Below are 22,005 nucleotides of genomic sequence, written 5' to 3' on the forward strand. Positions count from 1 at the left end.
AAGCGTGGTGCAGGAGCCATTCAACATAATTATATCTTGCACAATTGTGTCCTGCGTAGGGTCGACAAAATAAGGGATTTAGGTGTAATGATGACTCCTTCACTTAGTCCTTCGGAGCATGTTGCACATGTTGCTTCAAGAGCTAGCTCTCTATTGGTTTTCATATTTAGATCTACAAGAAGCTTCAACTCACCTCAGTCCATTGTTAGTCTGTTTAAATCTTTGGTGCGCCCACTCCTGGAGTATGGTTCCGTTATATGGTCCCCCTACCAACTAAATCACAAGGAACAGCTACAACATGTTCAGAACCGGTTCATCAGGATGCTTGGTCCAAGACTGGGGTTCAGCTACCGCACTACACCTGTCTCTGATGTCGAGAGTCATTTTGGCCTTATCCCACTACATCTTCGTCGCCACCCACGCTGATCTTCTGTTCTTGTTCAAGCTTTTAAATGGCCTCGTAGACTGCCCGGAACTGCTCAGCTCCATTGACATTTGTGTTACAAGAGGTCTGCGCTCAATGACAATCTTCCGCAGACGCCTCAATACCACCAACTATTCTCGCTTTAACGGTATGTCGCGTCTCATGCGCGCAGGTGGGGTGGCTTGAACTCATCTGGATTTCTTCCACGATTCTGTACCATGGTTCAGAAGGAAAGTGATTGCTCTATGCGACGTTACCTAATGCTGGGGCCGTCGACTCCCCTCATTATAGTGCTAGTGCCTCCTCTTCAGTTTCTATTTTAAGTTCTGTTCGTTGTTGTTTATTTTATTTTTTATTTGTTATGGTATTTATAGTCTTTCTGTTAGTTATATCAATTTAAATAGTAGATCTTTTCACTGTTCACTTAATCTCTATTCTTGTTATTGTTACCTGATATTTCTATTGTTGTTAGTATATATATATATATATATATATATACAGGGTGACAGTTGAGTATGGAACCTCTTTTTTAATTTTTGAACCACAATAGAAAGAAATACCAAAGTTCACACGTGCTTACTGGTGATAGTAACGCACACATCTGCCCAATTACCGATCGGATAATCCCTTTGGGGGACGGTCCACAAGGAGTCAGACAAAATTCTTAAATAGCAGCATAGGTCAAGTTTGGTATCAAATTAAAGGTCTTACTTAGCAGAGTACAATGCCGCAAACCGGACTTCAAAAGGTGGATTCATTCAGTAGTTATAGCTATTTGAATGTTAAAACAATTGAACAATGTAAATTATTAAGTATTATGAGTAAACACCAATTTTTAAGTACCTGTGATCAAAGTAAGTGTTCAAAATGTTCCCCTCCCATCATCTGACAATTTAGTAATCGAAGCCAGGAATCAATAATTATTACCAATAACACAACTACAGTTAGAATGTGAAAGTGGCTCTTTGGGTTTTCCCAAAGAGTGAACTTTGACCCCCAAGTGAACTTTGACTGCAACCGTTGTTATCTGTATTTTGTTAGGAAGGTAACAGTTCAGTTGCACTGAAGCTTTCAGCAGGTTTAGTTATGCAGATGGAATAATTTTCAGTTATTAACAAGTTTTAAAATTGGTTATTAATTTGTTTATTTACCGTTATGTCACTTAGTGAGCGTGAAAGGATAACTCTTTTAATGATGCGTGGGTGGGGAGATAATGAAAGATCATATGAAGCAGCTAAAAATTTATTCGATGATACTTTTCCAGAGAGATATCCTATCTCTAAGTCCACAGTAATAAAGACAGTGGCCCGTTTTGTAGAGACTGGTAGTGTTAACGATCGTGTCAGAACTGGAAGACCAACAACAGTGACGGGTGAAGCCGCATCATTAGATGTTCTTCAGTCTTTCGTCGAGAATCCAAATGAATCAGTTAGATCTGCTGCAGAAACTCATGAAATGTCTCGTGACTTTTGGTATTTTTTTATATTGTGGTTCAAAAATTAAAAAAGAGGTTCCAGACTTAATTGTCACCCTGTATATATAGTTTATTTCTTAGTTATTATAAAAACTGCAGCCCTATACACTGTTGACTCAATCCCACTCTAGTTTATCCTACTGTTGTCTTAGATTATTTACTGATGTTAGTCCTTTTTATATAGTTTATTTACGGTTTATTCTTCATAGTATTTAACTAATTGTTGTTGTTTCTTATTTTAATAGCTCTCCTTAGGCTATATGTTCTATGTCCTATTGCTATAAAGTTTCCTAGTCCTAGTACTAGCCTTACAATTTCCAGTCTTGTACAGATGTTGCCTGTGTTGTTTGCTGGTCATGCCTCCTTGTTGTATGTTACTATTTGCTCTCTGTCTTGTTAGCTCCTAAGAAAACATTAGTACATCTTGTCCATAACTATTTTTTGTTATTTCTGTATAAAATTGGAGTTTGCCGTCGAAATAAATAAATAAATAAATGATAACATGTAAATAATTTTGAATCTTTTTCAGATGCCTTTAGAAATTACAAGAAGTTTTGTTGAAAATCAAGATGGTACTTACGATGTTTATGAAGCATCAAATCTAAAAGATGAAGCCTATTCCAAAATGGACAATGCGCCAAGAATAAAGCCGATGGAGCTAAAAACATTTCTGAAAGTGGGTGAGTATAACAGATGATATAAATATATATTTAATATTACCTAAAAAAATGTCAGGTGTTTTAAATTATAATTTGTTATAATATAATGAGTTATAATTGAAATCAATAATATAGTAAGCTCTGTAATGTAACAAGTATTTATCGTATTGTTAATACTGACTGTTATCTTTGTTAAAATTCGGTATAATATAGTTTTGTAATATGCAAAATTCAGTTTTCTAGGTAACAGAGAAATAAGTTGGCTGGAAGGAGGTTTGTAAATGTTTTTCTCTGATAAATCTGTTATGCTTCAAAGTTTTCAAAATTATAACAGGTTGCTATAACAATCCACCGTAATTATCCACAGGAAACTTCAACTTTATTGTAACATTTCGAGTCTCACAGGTGTTTTGTTTCTGCCCAGGAAACACTGCTCCCGACCAGAAAGTGCCGACTCCAATGATCATAGAGTGGATCCCTGACATCCTGCCCAAGACCAAGGTGGGAGAGCTCAAGATCACCTTCGAGTTTGGTCACCGGAGGCCATAGCACGAACTCACTTAGATTGGTCAGTTATAATTATCTGGTTCAAAAGTAGTTAAATTATGACAATCAGTTAAATGTAGAATTTTAGGTAAAGTTAAACTCATATCATCTGTAGTAGTTATTACAATATACCATTAAACATCAGTTAGAGGATGTGTAGGAGAGTTGGCCTGATACTGACTTGTTTATTTTCCCTATTCATTCTGTGCTTGTACTCTTTCTCCATGTTTTATTACATCATTCTGATTGTCACTTGTAGTAAGAAGTGCTCTCTATGATATTTTTATTGAATTTTTAAACTATCGAGAAACATGTTTTGGTGTACGACAATGTCCGCTCACTTGCGGCAAAGATAATAAAAGAAAAGATGTTGGTAATCCCCCAAACAGCCTCAACTTAGTGTTCAGTGACAATTGTTTGTGTTTTCATCAAAAAAAGCTTCTTTAAGGTCAACACAACAACAACTACAACAGTAGCGTAAAAATGATCGGGTCTCAGTCACGTGATTCTCCAAAATGTGCACAGTTCAAGTACTGCAGATTTCAAACTATGTTTTTTAGAATTGTTTTGTAAAGTTATCAAATTAAATAGCTTTTAAGTCCATAATGTCGATAAAATAGTAGTCAAGCACAAAACAAAACATTTTTGGTAAAAAATTGTTGGAAAACATTGAACACTGTCCACACCGGTGACCAGAGTAGAGTATCGTGCCCTATTTAGACAAAGTTTTTTTTTTCAGTTCTTTTATTGTTGTTATTATTATTGTTAGCTAATCAAACAAGTTTTTTAGTCATTAATGTTTAAATGTTGATTAAAGAATAATTTTCAGCCTAAGCAAAAGTGACAAACAAACAAATTTTAATAACATGTCAGCTTTTAAATTTATTACACTTAAACAAGCTGTAGAGAGAAGTTGGAACACAAACATACACACATTAGATCTTAAGCTAGTTTTAACTGATACATTTCTGATACAGCAAATTTCATATTGCTGTCTATTATTTATATCAGGTTGTTCCAGAACAGTAATAATGTCCATTAACTCACCAGATAAATAGCTTTTAAGTCCATAATGTCGATAAAATAGTAGTCAAGCACAAAACAAAACATTTTTGGTAAAAAATTGTTGGAAAACATTGAACACTGTCCACACTGGTGACCAGAGTAGAGTATCGTGCCCTATTTAGACAAAGTTTTTTTTTTCAGTTCTTTTATTGTTGTTATTATTATTGTTAGCTAATCAAACAAGTTTTTTAGTCATTAATGTTTAAATGTTGATTAAAGAATAATTTTCAGCCTAAGCAAAAGTGACAAACAAACAAATTTTAATAACATGTCAGCTTTTAAATTTATTACACTTAAACAAGCTGTAGAGAGAAGTTGGAACACAAACATACACACATTAGATCTTAAGCTAGTTTTAACTGATACATTTCTGATACAGCAAATTCATATTGCTGTCTATTATTTATATCAGGTTGTTCCAGAACAGTAATAATGTCCGTTAACTCAACAGATAAAATGTCTTCCACTACTGCCACACAAATTTTCTCCCATTCCTCTTCATGAGTTTGATCAAAAATTCATCACTGAATTTTTTTGGACATGACAATTGTAGTAATAGAAGCTGGACTTCCCTCGCTTCGAATCTTGACTAAAACCTAGTCGTTGACTTTAGGTGTGTTGTTGGGTTTGTCATCAAGGTCATCTTCTGAATATACATAATAATAACACTAATAAAAAGTAGAAATATCTTTTTATTTAGGATCTTTTTTTTTAAGATAGCAAACCTGGTGAAGTATTAAAGCGTAATTAAATTAATTCTTATGGAATTATGATTTAAATTTTTAATTTGTATTTGCTGATGGAATAACCTTCAAGATTTTGTTATTTTACTTTTAGAGAAAGCTTACACTATGTTAAATACTAATAATTTATTTACTTCTTCAATTGTTTTATTCTTTCAGGATTTTGTTTGGCCCTTCTTCTACCCTGATGGACAAAGTCTACTCATGTACAGTACTTGATCTCAGATACTTTAATATATATACCTGTGGTACGAACTTAGATTAGTTTAAGCCTAGCTTATTTATTATTTAAGCTGCTTTATTTGTATCTATTTATATACATAATATATATCACAGATTATAAATATGGTATTGTTATTTCTGATAGGATTGCGAAGCTGGTCTTATTAAAAATGTTGCAACCTTTAATCTAGTTTTCTTTCACACCATTTTGTCTCTGTTTGATTTCTGCTGATTTAAATATTGTTTCACCTTTAAAGAACTTATGTGATTGGTAAATTGGAATTTTGATGATTATACTCAGTTACAACAATTCTTGGACTTCCTAGAGTATGGATGTTGTATGACATCTCTACTATGTAAAAAGAGTAATGTCTCTGAAACTAACCACAAGATGTAATACATAATAGAACTCTTTTTTATGAACACTAAAAAATATGAGCCACAGGGATAAAACGAATGAATGAATTCAAGTTTATTGTCATATTACACCTTACAAGATCCAAGCTATGCTGGTAAGACAGATGGCAAACAAATTGTTGCTAGTCAGAAATAGAACAATAATAAATATTGTTACTGCTATGTAATATAACCTAATATTATATGACATCTAAAATTAAATGCTATTAATAAGATATAGGAGTTTGATGGTAAACACTGAAAATTGTCTAACCTTGGTATCATTAATAAATTGTCAGACAAATAAAAACATATTTGGCAACCCATTTTGTATGATTGGTCTCTTATTATTAGTATTAATATTATTACTATTAAATCAACAATAACAAGATTTCAATTAAAACTATTAGTTAAAAAATAAATAAACTCAAAAAAAATAAAAAAAAATAAAATAAATGAACTGTGAGTAAATTAACTATAAACTAAGTAACAATATTAGCATTTCATATGTCAAACATTTATTTTACTTTTGTAAAATGACAACAAAAGTAAAATTATTGATTATTGAGTCAAATGACATTAAAAGTGTGGTGTAATAACAGTCATTCATGTAAACAATTAACAATTAAAACAATAAAATTGGTAGCAATATAACAAATTCTGAAATGTTGTGAACAATCACTGAAACAGTCATATGATAAAAGTAGCAAAACGGTTATTAACCCTTTGAGTGCCAACGTCCGATTTTACCGGACGGCAAAAGTTGGTTGAAAAGTGCCGACATCCGATTTTACCGGACGTTCGGGAAAAAGTCAATAAAAATTGTAACCTTAAATATCTTTAAATAATATCATATTGAAATGTTTGTGAAGAATCGTTCTTTTCAAAATAAATTGTTATAGTACACTTCTGATCAAACTTTAAATTATGAAACTCACATATAAACATTTTTGGTTGACATAGCTACCAGAAAACAATGTGACAATAGTTTCTTAAAAGTTGTATAACTTACTCATTATTGAAGATAATAATATAAATTTTTCAAGATTTACAGACAATTGCATACACTTTCCAGTGATATGGGCTAAGAAAAGGATATGAATTTTTTTAGTCATAATAATTTGATTGAAAAATGAAATTAAAAAATATGTTTGAAATTTTTTTAGGTAAGTCCATTTTTGGTATTCCTAAATTTAGTGTTATGGTAACTTTGTTATTTTATGTTAATTAAACAGAGTTTTCAGAGAAAAATAAAAAAAGAACCATGTTGTTAGCTTATTAAATAATCAAACTGTGAATGTTTTACTAAAACCTTGCAAAATGCCTGAAAAAGGGCTGGCACTTTTAGGTACACCAACTAGAAAAATACTTGGCACTCAAAGGGTTAATAATAAACTTTTCTTATTATATTAAATTACTTAGGAGACAACATTGGATCTAAATAACTATATTGTTACATTTTTGTCATTTAGAAATTCTGAAATCTTATAGCAGACCTGTTCGTACTAATAGGCTCTTTACTCTGTCGTAAGAAGCGGACCTGTGGCATTTGTTTGACATTGTTAGGCAATTTATTGTAAGGTTTAATACTGATATAATAAACATTTGTTCTCTAATCTTGCTGTGGTATTATTGTGATATATATTTACAAATTAGTAATTCTGTTATTGTAATGGTGAATTATCTCTTGTTTAGAAAACCAGTCCAAATATTGATAAACTTGACTCGGTACTTCACTCACACGTACATGTACACATATGGGCTAGTAAAGATCTTACATTTCTTGAAAGTTTCTTTATTAACACCAAAACAGCATATAGAGCTGATGAGTGAGGTGCCCTGCTGTAGAAGCAAGGGACAGTATATATTTGGCATGAAAGAAGTACAGTCGGTAGACAACTACACAATGGTACTTGTCTCTACACCCCTCTGGGTTTATCACTGCTGCAATGCTCATTTCAAAGTATTCAAACCTAAATGGGCCATAGCATGGACTTTCTACTTACTAAATGAAAACCTAGCAGTTTACAGTTTCAACAGACCTACAAAACACTGAAAAAATCAACCAAATCTTCCCGACCAAAGTGTCAAAAGTGCTAAAACAAATCTAAAATAATAAAAAAAAAAAAAAAACATGTGTCTTACTCATTGAATAGTCTACAGAATTGATTATCTCAAGATATATTGGCTTTGTAAATATATTTTGTTAGATATCCACGCCCTGATATTACCTATTTGTCTACTTATCTACTATCTTATAGATAAGCCGATTATCCAAGAAGATAAGTATCTATCTATGGGAAGGTGAATGAATAATACAACACTCATCCAGTTAGAAATACCTGTAGATGTAAAGGTTACACATGTAGAGATCCCACAGACATGAAGCCCTGTGATACCCTTTCATACTGAACTCAGTTTTGTCAAACCATCAATTTTTGATATTCTATGATCCTCTCATGGGCTGAAACCCAACAAACAATGACTTTCTTGATCCTGATGAGAGAAATAATGCCAGACAAGTTTTGAACTGAACACAGCGTTAGGAATCCACCTTCACAACTGCCTGGATATTAGTGAAAATGTGTATTATGTTGGTTTAAGATTGGTTAGATGTCGTTGCTCACTTCTAGAATCAAGAATGTTTATTGTTGTCCCACATTAAGCATTAACAATTCACAGTATTGGCATGAATTAGGCTACATAATTTGTCACATTTCATTATAACTAGTTTAAAATTCAATATCATTAAAATCATTTAGGTACACCTCTTCAAATGAATAAAAGGCTTTCATTTTCAGCCAGGTAACCAAAACATTCTTAAAGTTCTTTGTGCACACTGTTTTGGCATTATGAGGCAACTTATAGAAAAGATTTGTACCAATGTAGACAAACCTATGTTGGGACTTGTACAACCTAGTGTATCTCACATCAATTAAATTTGCAGATCTGGAATTATGAGAGTGTACCAAATTTTGTAAAACTAAACAAGGTCAGATTTTCTTTGATATAAACTAGGCTCTGTAACATGTAGATACTAGGCCATGTTAGTATGCCTAATTCTATAAAGAAATGTCTGCAAGAATCTCTCATTAATGTTCATGAGGCAGCGTATAGCTTTTTTTTTACATTTAAACACTTCCTTTGCACCAGCAGAGTTCCCCCAAAGAATAGCCTTACAACCTGTGACAGTGGATAAGTGAAAAATAGGCATTGATAAGTAAACTAGAACTTGTACATAACTTAAGTTTCTTTAAACAAAAAACTTCAGAATTTTGATGGTGCTCTTATTTCTGAAAGTACTGATCTGATTTGTACATTTAAAATAAAGGAAGTTAATGACAAGATGGTTAAAATACAAAATAAATCCTACCCGAAGAAAAGGTTAAAATGATTATGAAGGAAGTATAAGAACTATATTTTTATTTGTTCCAACATGTGGATTATTGAAAAATAAGTTCTGTAATTTTTGACGCCTCCTTTATGAGCCAGGATTTCCTTTACCTTTTCTCAATCTATTCAATATTTATAAAATCTATATGCTGGTTTTACTAATTTTGAATGGAGAATTTTTTATGTTGGTTCTTTTGTTTCTAATTATCATAATATTAAACAACTACATTTTTAAAATACAACATTATTACTTTCTAAAATAAATTATATTTGTAAAGCAAATGAGATGGCTTGCTGTGCTTCATCTAGATAGTCTTTGACTAAAAATTAGCAATTGGTGTGCATGACTGAGACATATGCACAAGAATTCAATTAGTGGTTATTAAATTGGAGTATTGTGATATACAATGAAAATATGCTACAGTTGTCATTGGTAACTAGGCTCACGCTGTATATTGAATATACATTATAACACTATTACTGAAGGCTAACAGGTTGTGAGCAACAAACTGATGTTAACAATTTCAATATAAAAGTATTTTACAAAATGTTGTACACTTTCCAGTGACCTTTTGATTTCCATGAGAAATCACTTTTCCTGAACGAGGGGAATCTTTTTCTTCTTGTCGCCGTGCAACATCTCCTGGATCTCTATGAAAGACATGCCACTCGTGTCTCGCACAGTCACTATGACAAAGATCATGGACAGACAGCAGAACATCGCGAAGCCCAGGAACAGGAAGTCGATGCCCAGCAGCCGCGAGAGATTCGGGAACAGCTTGGAGGTCAGGAAGCCCATGAAAGCACTGTTCGCCGCAATGATGGTGGTGGCCTTGGGTTTGATGTTGCCGGGAAACAACTCTCCGGACAAAGCCCATGGGATCGTGTAAGCTGTTTGTGAAACAAGTTACATCAGTTTATAACAATAACTCCTAAATGTATGCTTCTAAACATTTTCTGTAATTTACTATCTACCACGAGTGCAGATTAAAGGGAGACAACTAAGGGAAATTTAGTGCCTGAAAGGTGGTAACCACACCTGCAGTCAAATAGCACGATGTAATTTATTGGTATGCAATGGAATTTTTTGCAAGTATTGAAACAAGCAAAATTGATGCTTGAAGTTGTAATGCACTGCCCTTAGTAGCTTACGAGCATTGTAGCTAAATATTGAAAATCTCCAGTTGACATCATCCTGACTGGTTACTCTAATAGTCAAAATACATAAACTAAAATATGTATAACCTTGTAACGCTGTAATAATACTAAGCATGGCATAATTAAGTATGTTACACACACTAAGAAGTATAATTTCTTAGAATACAAAATCCAACTTATATTGACTAGTGATATTACTGTAGTGGATTCTCTGTTGTTTGGATAAAACACAGTGTATTACTTTAAGCCTCAAACAGGAAATCAATTTGGTATCGGTCAAGCTCCTAGGAATTAATGTAGACTCAAAATTAAACTGGTCAACTCATATAGATACTGTCTGTAACAAAATCTCTAGAGTAAATTACTTACTTTGGAAACTCAAAAGTGTTGTTAGTCCAGAGTATTTAAGATTGGCATATTTTGGGCTTTTTCAGTCGCACATATTGTATGGTCTACTTGTATGGGGTCATTCTTCACATGCCACTGACATTCTTGTGCTACAGAAAAAGGCTGTTCGTAATATTGGAGGAGCCAACCCACTTGAACACTGCAAACCTCTTTTTGTACAATTTCAAATTCCCACAATAGTAAATCTTTATATTTTTCAAGTTTTATTGTATACAAAATCTAATTTGAATCTTTTTCATACAAGACAGGAGATCCATCAATACAACACTAGGGGAAGGAATAAGATTGATATATTGCCTCACAGACTAGCTAAAACTAAAAGCTCGTTTAAATTAAATTTTATAAATTTTTTTAATAAGCTGCCTGATGATGCGAGACTTGTTTCCTTTAAAATATTTAAAAAAAGTTATATGATTGGCTAGTGAAAAATCCTTTTTACAGCATTGAGGAATTCATGAATTGCCATATTAATGTTAGGTTTTAGTTTATAACTAACTATAATTACTTTTATTTATTGCTACTTTACTTAAATTTCATGTGAACTTTTTACAACACTTTTGTGTTAATGTAATTTTTAGCTCTAACAATGTATGTAATTTTAAAATGACTTGTCCTATTTCTGTAAACAGATCAATGGAATAAATGATTCTTATTCTTATTCTGTTTACCACAAGAAAGTTAACAGTAATGATGAAAAGCTTAATAAAGATATAGTTCTGACCAAGACCTTGATTGTTGGCAATTAGTTGCTATTGATTGTTATAATTTATTAGGTGTGAAACAAACACAAACATATCAACACCAATAAACGTAAGTGGTGAAAAAATAACAAGAATGTAGTGTTAGCAGCAATTAATAAATTTAATACTAGTGAATCACATAAAATGAACACTGAATAAATTTACTTAATTTAAATAAACAGTCTAATTACATGCAATCCTCCTTGAAATTATATCCAACAGTAAGGAAAATCTTAAATGTATCACATAAGCTGTAGAATAATTGTTGTATAATTTGCTAAATAAATAAATTTTATCAACCACCTCCAGGACTAGAAATGAATGTTAACAAAATCTGTATTAGTGTAAGATTATAAACACTGACTCTTATTGTAAAGGTTATTAAAGCAGATGGTCACCAAATAGATGGAAAAATATATAATGTTATTGAAATTAAATTTTTGTGGTCCCAAGTTTGCTTCATTAACGCTCACACTCAGCCAATAAGATTTCATAAAATAGGAGCCTACATTCCAAAGGAGTGAATGAACTCAATATTGTATGAGGTAAATAAATGTTTGTTTCTAGAGTGTTTAATTTAATGTTTTTTTTTGTTTTATTATGTAGACAGAACTGTTTAAAAATTCTGAACTTTTTGTACTTTTGTTTTGATATAGATTTTAGCAGGATAACTGCAGGATTGTGCTTACCTGACATAATAGCGAAAACGTAAAACACAACGCTGACTAGAGGTAACCAGTTGAGTGAGTCGACGTTAAACCCGTGATTCTTCAGGAAGAAAAAGACACCAAGTCCTCCCTGAAATATGTGACTTGATAAATAAATAGTTAAGTGACTTTCAATCTGTACAGTTTGAAGTGTGTGACCTTGGTGTGATGTAGAGTGAGGTGATACACAAATGACTAAGGTATTACACTTTTAGGCCTGAATCGTTTCATAGTGACCTGAACCCCTCAACTCATTTATAAGGGCTTTAGGGCTTGTTCATTGTAGCGAGTCAAAACAATATTGGACACAGTGTATTGTAGGGCTTTAATAACACTCTTCATAACTACTTATTGTTGCTAATTAATCAGTTTACAGTTCTTGTAACTGTTCAATGCCAGTTTAATTACTTCTATTTATTATCATTATTACTCTTGGTTTACATATTAGGCTTTTTATTTTATGGTCAAATCATATTCTGCTGTTTATAATTTAATATAACCACCTAAAATTTATCAAACGTTGTTATGATTACATTTTCCATGTACTATTAGAGTTTTTCAAGCTTGTTTATGAATTTCACAACCACACTGTGTTTATTAAATTAAGTTTTGTTGGAATATTGTTCAATATTTTTTTAATAAAAGGGGAATAGTGAAAAAAAGTTATATTAAAAAAGTTATAGTGTTTTATTGGTAATTTTAGGACATATCATTAAATCTGTGAATTAGGAAGTATGTAAGGCTACTCGACCACACTTGCAGTAAATGTGGATTTCTCTCAGTATAAAACCACTCCCTCTGCTGTTAACACATGTATAGGTATACTTCTTCTTCTTCCAGTGAATAACTGTACCCTTTGGTGGTAGCAATGAACTTTCGAGACTGTTGTTATAAAAATTATGGGGTGGGATAATGTGCTGTTACATCCAGTGCACAACCAAACTATCTATTTGCTGTTTGTCACAAATATTCGGGTTTACTGTAGTAGAAATTGTGCACTTCTGATGCACGAATTCCTAAAATGACTGTAGTTGATAACAGGGGTGTTTTGTGTACATCTCACTGGATGGGAAGCATGCCTGATCAGACACTTGTTTTGAGTTCACAAGCTTCTGACCTGGTGCTAGGAGAAAGATGTGGAGGGTTGGGCTGGTTCTCTCAGTGGTCACAATTAAACTCAAGGTATGTTTAGATACATTCTGCTGGCTATATAAGATTGCCATTTATTCCTTTTTAGGATATCACAATGTTCAAGAGTCTGTAGATGACTTTAAAATTGTATTTCCATTAATAACATAGTGGTCATTGCCTCATTTGTCTTATGGTGTCAACAACTTACGTTGCTGACGACAACATCGAATAATTTTGTAGCTCAATCCAACCAGAATCTATATAAGTCATAACCATTGTTTTAAACATGAAATATGACAACCACCATGTTCTGTGATAACTTATATCACGTGAGAAACAAATGGTCTGGCACTGGACATCAAAGTGCTTTCCTCTTGTCATGTATATTCTTACTAGAGTAGCCCTCACCAAAGTAGTCCGATAATATCTCAGTCAGTTCTGCCATGTGCTGTAGAGGAAGGATTAAAATGCAATAGCCACCATTAGACTATTTTGGTGTGGGTTGCTCTAGAAGATAGATTTAAATGTGAACAGTCTAAACAAAATTCAGGATTTCAAAGAAAGCAAAATTCACCTGAATTTTGGAGGCAGTGATACTTGGACTCACACCTTCAAGTTGAAATGAAGGTCTGAAAACAAACTGACCACAGGGGAACTTGGAGAAATATCATATAGACTGCTTTATGCCGTGAACTTCTGAGTGGCAACTGAATGCATGCAGGTGCAGGTATATAATGATAACCTTTTGCCGTCCTCCAGATTCAAATATCTGATTACGCACCACATAGAGATCACAAGGTTTGAAATCTCATTCAACTTGGAAGAGTCCGAAAAAACAGTTTACTCAGTTACCTTAGGAATATTTGAAACCGTCTGGTTGGTTCATCTCTTACTTGATTTATGGAGGCTGATCAAGGACCTGTGGATATTTTTGAGGTTTAGACTCACGTTTAATGAGAAAAGAATGAGTACTGAGTTTTTCCTCTGTAATTATGTTTGACCTACACAATGTTTACCAGATAATGTTGGTTATAGTGTTCATGTGTGTTAATCAAAATATGAGTGAACTGTCTTAATGATCCCACATTTTCTCTTAATTTACATGTTAAAAAAGGGCATTTGTAGATTTACAAAAGACTGTCTGTATTGTATTCTTCACTTAAGAGAACATACACTGAGTTGAAAAAAATTATTGAGCAAGATAAAGATAATTAATTTGAAGGTGATCCCATATGTCTACCCAAGCTAGGTAGTAGATACTCATAGTTCATTATGAATGCCATAGAGTTTAACGAGGGGTTGCACTTCAATATTTCTAAAAATAATAATCAATGATGTTTAAAAAACTCAGAATGTTTGTGCTAAAATCATGTTTAAAAACCGTTGTCCATGACTTCAAAATTACTCAATCATCAGTAATATAAAATACTATATTGTAAAGATATCTTTCCATCTCAAAAACCTTGTCCTATTACTTATTAAATTAAGGTTCCCAAAAAACAAAATTTGTAAAAACTGTTCAAAACAACCTATTTAGTTTAATTGCAATTTAGCATACTTAAAGCAATAAACATATTACTTTAGAATTGATTGAATTTTTCTGATTGTGACTTTAAAAAATTTGTATCTCTTCTATGGAATATAATTTTCTAGAAACGGTTTTCTTTTAAAACAAGAAGAGAAACCATATGTATTGTTGAGAAAAGCTGCCCTATTCTTCTGATTGCTAGTAAAAATGATGAAGTTCTATTAGAATAAGTACTGACCAATCCCAGTGCTGAGCCGAAAGCTGATACGATCAAGGGTTTCTTATAGCCAAAGGATTTGACTGCCACCGGACAGACGAACCCGGCAGACAACTTGACCACTCCAATGATCATGGAGCAAGTGCTACTGGAGATGTTGGATCCAGTGGAGTGGAAGATTTGCTGCATGTAGAAGAGAACCACAGTGACGCCACACAACTGTTGTAGAGACACGAGAGTACAGCAGATTGTCAGGGCACGGCGGTTCCCCTGGGACGTCACGAGCTCCTTGATAGATCCTGCCGACTCTGCCTGGTTCTCCGTCACTATTTTCTGTAGCCAGTGAAAAATTACATTTTATTGTCAGTTTACAGTTGTGTATTCCCTGGATAAGTATTATGTAAAATAAATAAATGAGTCAGTTTCAGTGAAATGTACAACATCTAAAACTTCAATTTTGATATACAAAATACTGATCAAACGAGTGTTAAATGTTTTAGTTTCCAAATGGGCTTGTCAGAATCTCGGACTTTTGAACTACTCTATGAGGAAACTATTAGGTACCATAAGTGACAGGGAATTTTATGTCCCATGTAGTGTTGGTATTAAAAATAAGGCTTTAAAAATCCAAATTCCTATTGGTTTTTTCCCCACAGGCTATATCTCGTTACTAGGTTGTCAACATCTGCTTAAAAACTCGTTATATAATTAAAATTGTAACTATTTTAAAATTGTAAATATTTGCAAATAAACATGTACAGTCACATGTGATAGTGTTTCTAAACAGTGATATAAAACCGCCCAAGGTCACACCAGAATCCATTAACTCAACTGAGTATCTGTTTTCATATATATATATATATATATATATATATATATATATATATATATATATATATATATATATATATATAATATATCTTGATTTGTTATGCACAAAAAAAACTATGAAAAACTATAATTTTTTATATATTATCATAAATTAATGATATGTGTTTTCTTAGAATCTCTTAAAATATAAATCAAGCCGGACTAGATGTAATATTTTACAGTAACTAAGGTTTAAGGTTAACTAGGAAAGATCTAAACAGACACTTAACTTTTGTTTCCAAACTATATATGGATAATGTTGATAATGTTTTTTTTGGAATATCACTGTCATTGACTTTAATTTTGGTGTGATTTGTTGCTATGAATGGACTGGTGGTGTAGTCGTAATCCATCTGTTTGGGAGTTGGATTTTCAGGATGTGTAAAAATTTACAACTTTTTTGGTATAACCCATTTTACCTTGCAGTGTCTGAAATTTGACCCTGTCTAATATAATAAGTCAGATAGGACTGTTATTTACTTGAATTTAGTCACTTAAAAGTATCCTTTTTAGTTTAATAAATTATTTCAAACTGTAAATTGACTGAACTAATTTAAATTATCATTTAACAAATTACATTTGTTGGTAGTTTAAAGATTAATTCAACCAAATAACTAAAATATGTTTATAATTTATTTACTAATATACTAATATTTACTTTTATTGGTTTAAAATATAGTTGTGTTATTTGTTAACATACAATACCTACATACTTACATGTATATCTACACTGTAAAAATATTTAAAAATGTTATACTAGAGAAACATTTAACGTATATATGTATGAATATATATATATATATATATATATATATATATATATATATATATAAGATACCTGGATTGCCTGTAACTCCTTCTCCACACACGAGGCTGACCTTTTCTCTCTGAGCCAAGTAAGCGCTTTCCTGGCGCTGTTGACTTGGTTATTCATGACGAGTGCGTGCGGGGAGTTGGGTAGAAGAGGGAATAGAATGAAAAATAGAATACAGATGCCAAGAAGAACATAATGGATAAATTCGTAGCTGACGAATGGTCCAACACCATACATAAGAATACCCCCACTGGCCATCGAGATCATACTCATTGTGTTCAACACACCACGGACAGAGTCCTGAAACAGAATGTACAGAGTTTATAGTTTGTTTGTTATAAATCACGTGTTTAATAAAGGGATTAAAAAGCTGATACAGAAATGACCAAATTGATGGAGGAGTGGTAAATTTGCATAGGTTACTTGCACCCAATCATAGAAAGGGATGAAACCTTTTGTATTTGAGATCGTTTCAGCATTGAGTGTGCATGTTGAGTTGTGATACTGAAAAGCAACGCCAGAAAACTTGTAAATAGAATGTTTACATTGAATCTATCGAAGCGCCTATCCTTCGTATTCTAATAACATAGTTACACATATAAAAAAAAATCATAAACAAAAAAAAGTTAATTTAAATGTATATATAAATACATATATATCTCCTTCTAATGGACAGCATATTACCCTGCACTTAAGCATCATGGGCCTTTTGCGCACTGTGGAAGTATACCAGTAGTATAAACCGCCATACACAACCGATTAGGTCCTTCTGGGGAAATTCACCATCCTAGTCGAGACTACCAAAGATGGCGTAGCGCTTCCTTGTTATTACAGGACAGTGAAAGAGCATATGTTCAGCAGTCTCCTGCTCGTCACATAATCTACAGAGAGTATCCTCCCGAAGAATGCCGACTATGTAAAGATGCTTTCTCAGGTGACCATGTCCCGTAATCAGACCCATAACCCAAGAAGACACCGATCTACTTAAAAAGAGAAGATCTAGCTTTGGATGATAGCTAGACAAGCTAAATACTGCCATCCTGGCCTCCGTTTTTGGCCCCAAACATTAAAGCAGGTCTAAGCACAGAGACTTAAAACCAATACTAAAGCCTCGGCTTAAGTTTCCAAGACTTTCCTATCACACGTCTGCATTGCATCAGTGACCATTTCCTTCTGACGACAAATCTTTCCAGATGGCGTTCCCAGTTTAGGACTCTATCAAGGATAACGATCAGGTACTTGAACTCAAACTTAAACTCGATGGAGGGCCTCTGAATAAGAATGGACCAATACCTTCTAACTGATATTCTTGTAAAGGTAGCCTTGGTGGGGTGGGAACTAAAGCCCGTCCCATCACACCAGTGTTCAGGGCAGCATTGGTCAGTCCTGTAACAGTTGTGTAGAACTTGCACTCACAAGAATCACAATGTCATCTGCTTACCCCTGTGCGAAGACAGCACTACTATTCAAAGACAAAAGCAGGTTGTCCGCAGCTAGGTTCCATAGAAGGGGAGTAAGGACACCACCCTAGGGACAGCTCTTCGTAAGAGTGGTAGTAACCACTCTATCCGTTAGTAGGGCCCTTAACCAGTCACATATTTGACTATCAAAACCTCGTCTTGAAACCGCATCATCACCTGAGTGCCTGTATTGTAAAAAGCTCCTTCGTCCACAAAGACACCTATGGCTACTTCTTTTCCTGCTAGCACCTTCTCAATTCTGCATACCAATTGATGAGTCGTATGATCTTCCTGGAGTGTAAGCATGCTGATTTAGATGTAGAGGGCGCTCCAAGAGAGATCTCTCCTAAATAAACCTAGCAATCATCTTTTCCATTGTTTTAAGAAGAGAGAAGACAGACATATCCGCTCTAAAGACAGGTCGATTCAGGCTAGACCTCCTGTACTTTGTTGTAAACACTACCTTGGATACCCTCCAGGATAGAGAAATGTATCTAAGGGCCACAGAGGCCATGAACAGCCTGCACAACGGAAGGAGAATATCCAACCCTCGCTGCAAGCAAACCGGTCTCACTCAGTCTCCCCCAGGAACTTTATAAGAACTAAACAAGTTAACTGCTCACTCAATCCTTCTGTCTGAAGGTTATTAAAAGAGAAACCAGACTCCATTGTGAGTGGCGCGCCCCGCAGGTCTCCCTCCACAGCATAGTGGTTGTTCCTTGTCATAAATAATATAGTCTGGAAAGTATGCTTCCATCATAACTTTTAGAACTCCCTTTGGTTTAGTAATATACAGGGTGTCCCATGAAGAAACAGAGAAACTGTCAGGACTTGTTCTTACGGTGAAAATAACGAAAAAAGTTCATATACACATAGGTCCAGAAACGCTTAGTTAGCGAGCTATACAGGGTGAAAGATTTCGCCCAGATTTCAGTGCCACCGTTAAAACGAAGCCCTATTAAATTATTTCGGGCGTTACCCAGGACGTAAAATTTAATGTATATTATGCAAATTGAACTGAAAAATTGAATACAATTGGTACCAGACCTCTAGCTGCATTAATTTTAAAGATATCTAAAGAAATATGCAAAATTCGGTGTCCAAAAACAAATTTCATTTAGGTTTCAGGTAGATTAACTTTGTTAAATGTGTAACAAACACGTAAAATTCTTTAACAAAACTTGTAAAGAATTACTTTCTTAAGATAATGATGTAAAATAAGCCAATAAAAATTATACGTAAACTTTAAGAAAATCAATTTTTAATTAAATAAATTTACGTCCTGGGTAACGCCCAAAATAATTTAATAGGGCTCCCTTTTAACGGTGGCACTGAAATCTGGGCGAAAACTGTATAGCTCGCTAACTAAGCGTTTCTGGACCTATGTGTATATGAACTTTTTTCGTTATTTTCACCGTAAGAACAAGTCCTGACAGTTTCTCCGTTTCTTCATGGGACACCCTGTATAAATAACTTTATCTTCCTCAAGACCACCAAGCGGCGAGATGGGATTTTTTTCTAGTAACTTCCTGAAGACTTGCATAACCCTGCACACTGCCAATGTCAGTGTAGAGTTTCTTCCAGGTTAATCTCTTAGACTTACGAACCTTGCGGTTGTACAGTGAAAGAGCCTCGTGGCTCTCCAAAGTACCCCAAGTTTTTGCTCTTCTGAATAAAGCCCTGACTCTCTTCCTCAAAGAGGCCAGCTCATAGTTCTACCAGGCTATTTTGGATCTCCTCCTGTTAATGACAGGACAACTGAGATCAAATGAACCCACAATTAGAGATGGCACTGTCGGCAGACTTGTCCAGTTGTACTGTATTGTGAATCCGTTTCTGGTTGAACGACAAAACACTGCGAACTACAATCTGTTAGTCAGGTTATAAAGTGAACTGTCTGAAGTATTACATAGTGGATTATTGGAAGCAAAACCTGAAATCAAACAGCTATTCCAATATATTTGACTTTCAGCAACAACAGTCAACGAATTCAGTAAACGAATGAATTTATTAAAAAATTATAACATTTTAAAAAGTGACAATTCAAAACTTCAACACCTCCTACATACAGTGAGGTCTGGTTGTATTAGAGTCTTAGAAAGTGTATAGTTTGAGTGACAAATATAAATGAATAAACATCTAAGTAGTTCAGATCTCACAACGTGTATATGTCTATCCAATGTTGTGCCTTACATTATTTTTGATCAAGATTTCATTCTTGAAAGGTGCTGAAATCTTTATTAAAGGTAAACCACATTTAAAAAATAAAAGCATTCTAATATAGTGACAATAGATGTTCGGTTGTCACTAAAATCGCTCTTAGCAATGTTAGCGAAGGGTTTAGTATTTACCTCAGAAATTTCTGCGATGTACATCGGCAGTGCCGAAAAGGTGAGGCCCCACGATAATCCGGACATGAACCTCCCGATGGACATAATCGTAACGTTCCTAAAGATAGTGAGGAGCAGGAAGGAGCAGGTCATGAAGCCCATGTTGAGGGCCGCGGTGTTCTTGCGGCCCAACCTGTCCACCACCAGACCCGACACGAAGGGGCCCAACATACCACCTAGAGGCATGACAGAGGCGACGGTGCTGCTATCGTCCGGCGTCAGGTCCAGTTTCATCAACATCGGTGACGACCAGGCGAACGCAGTTCCTACAGCCAGGTATATGATGTTCACTGGAAACCGCAATACAACTATATTAGTACATATTATACATGACAGAGGCGACGGTGCTGCTATCGTCTGGCGTCAGGTCCAGTTTCATCAACATCGGTGACGACCAGGCGAACGCAGTTCCTACAGCCAGGTATATGATGTTCACTGGAAACCGCAATACAACTATATTAGTACATATTATACATGACAGAGGCGACGGTGCTGCTATCGTCTGGCGTCAGGTCCAGTTTCATCAACATCGGTGACGACCAGGCGAACGCAGTTCCTACAGCCAGGTATATGATGTTCACTGGAAACCGCAATACAACTATATTAGTACATATTATACATGACAGAGGCGACGGTGCTGCTATCGTCTGGCGTCAGGTCCAGTTTCATCAACATCGGTGACGACCAGGCGAACGCAGTTCCTACAGCCAGGTATATGATGTTCACTGGAAACCGCAATACAACTATATTAGTACATATTATACATGACAGAGGCGACGGTGCTGCTATCGTCTGGCGTCAGGTCCAGTTTCATCAACATCGGTGACGACCAGGCGAACGCAGTTCCTACAGCCAGGTATATGATGTTCACTGGAAACCGCAATACAACTATATTAGTACATATTATACATGACAGAGGCGACGGTGCTGCTATCGTCTGGCGTCAGGTCCCCCCACCCCCCCCCCCCCCCACCCCCCCCCCCCCCCACCCCCCCCCCCCCCCACCCCCCCCCCCCCCCACCCCCCCCCCCCCCCACCCCCCCCCCCCCAGAGGGTCCAAACCCTCACCCACCGCACCGTGACAAACACAACATGCTTGCCTTCATAAGTTCCAGAGTAACGATATCGGTTACAACGACACAACCACTACATCCCACCGCACCGTGACAAACACAACATGCTTGCCTTCATAAGTTCCAGAGTAACAACATCGGTTACAACGACACAACCACTACACCCACCGCACCGTGACAAACACAACATGCTTGCCTTCATAAGTTCCAGAGTAACAACATCGGTTACAACGACATCAACCACTACACACCCACCGCACCGTGACAAACACAACATGCTTGCCTTCATAAGTTCCAGAGTAACAACATCGGTTACAACGACACAACCACTACACCCACCGCACCGTGACAAACACAACATGCTTGCCTTCATAAGTTCCAGAGTAACAACATCGGTTACGACGACACAACCACTACATCCACCGCACCGTGACAAACACAACATGCTTGCCTTCATAAGTTCCAGAGTAACAACATCGGTTACAACGACACAACCACTACACCACCGCACCGTGACAAACACAACATGCTTGCCTTCATAAGTTCCAGAGTAACAACATCGGTTACAACGACATCAACCACTACAC

At 35.1% G+C, this 22,005-nt stretch overlaps 2 protein-coding genes across 2 annotated transcripts in view; one reads left to right on the forward strand and one right to left on the reverse strand.

The window, feature by feature from the left end:
* The window catches only part of LOC124359060 (uncharacterized protein C2orf42 homolog), a 50,101-nt gene extending 44,785 nt beyond the window's left edge, over positions 1–5,316 (forward strand). Inside the window, 3 exon segments of the mRNA XM_046811466.1 lie at positions 2,428–2,578; positions 2,982–3,125; positions 5,071–5,316. Of these exon segments, the coding sequence (XP_046667422.1) occupies positions 2,428–2,578; positions 2,982–3,106 (276 nt within the window). The 3' untranslated portion in view covers positions 3,107–3,125; positions 5,071–5,316.
* Positions 5,317–6,826: 1,510 nt separating this feature from the next.
* On the reverse strand, positions 6,827–20,707 carry LOC124359062 (facilitated trehalose transporter Tret1-like). Its single transcript, XM_046811467.1, has 5 exons — positions 20,307–20,707; positions 16,520–16,795; positions 14,833–15,144; positions 11,918–12,026; positions 6,827–9,813 (listed from the first exon to the last, which is right to left on the reverse strand). The coding sequence occupies exons 1-5, from the start codon at positions 20,583–20,585 to the stop codon at positions 9,512–9,514; spliced, it is 1,278 nt and encodes a 425-aa protein (XP_046667423.1). The 5' UTR covers positions 20,586–20,707; the 3' UTR covers positions 6,827–9,511.
* Positions 20,708–22,005: the final 1,298 nt, after the last annotated feature.

The sequence above is a fragment of the Homalodisca vitripennis genome, chromosome 4 (assembly GCF_021130785.1).
Source record: "Homalodisca vitripennis isolate AUS2020 chromosome 4, UT_GWSS_2.1, whole genome shotgun sequence".
Lineage (NCBI taxonomy): Eukaryota > Metazoa > Arthropoda > Insecta > Hemiptera > Cicadellidae > Homalodisca > Homalodisca vitripennis.

Coding starts and splice junctions, on each gene's coding strand:
- LOC124359062 (XM_046811467.1), bottom strand. CDS start 20,585: ATGTTGATGAAACTGGACCTGACGCCGGACGATAGCAGCACCGTCGCC. Junction 15,145..16,519: donor AGGAGTTACAGGCAATCCAG/GTATCTTATATA, acceptor CACTGGCTACAG/AAAATAGTGACGGAGAACCA. Junction 12,027..14,832: donor TCGGCTCAGCACTGGGATTG/GTCAGTACTTAT, acceptor CACATATTTCAG/GGAGGACTTGGTGTCTTTTT.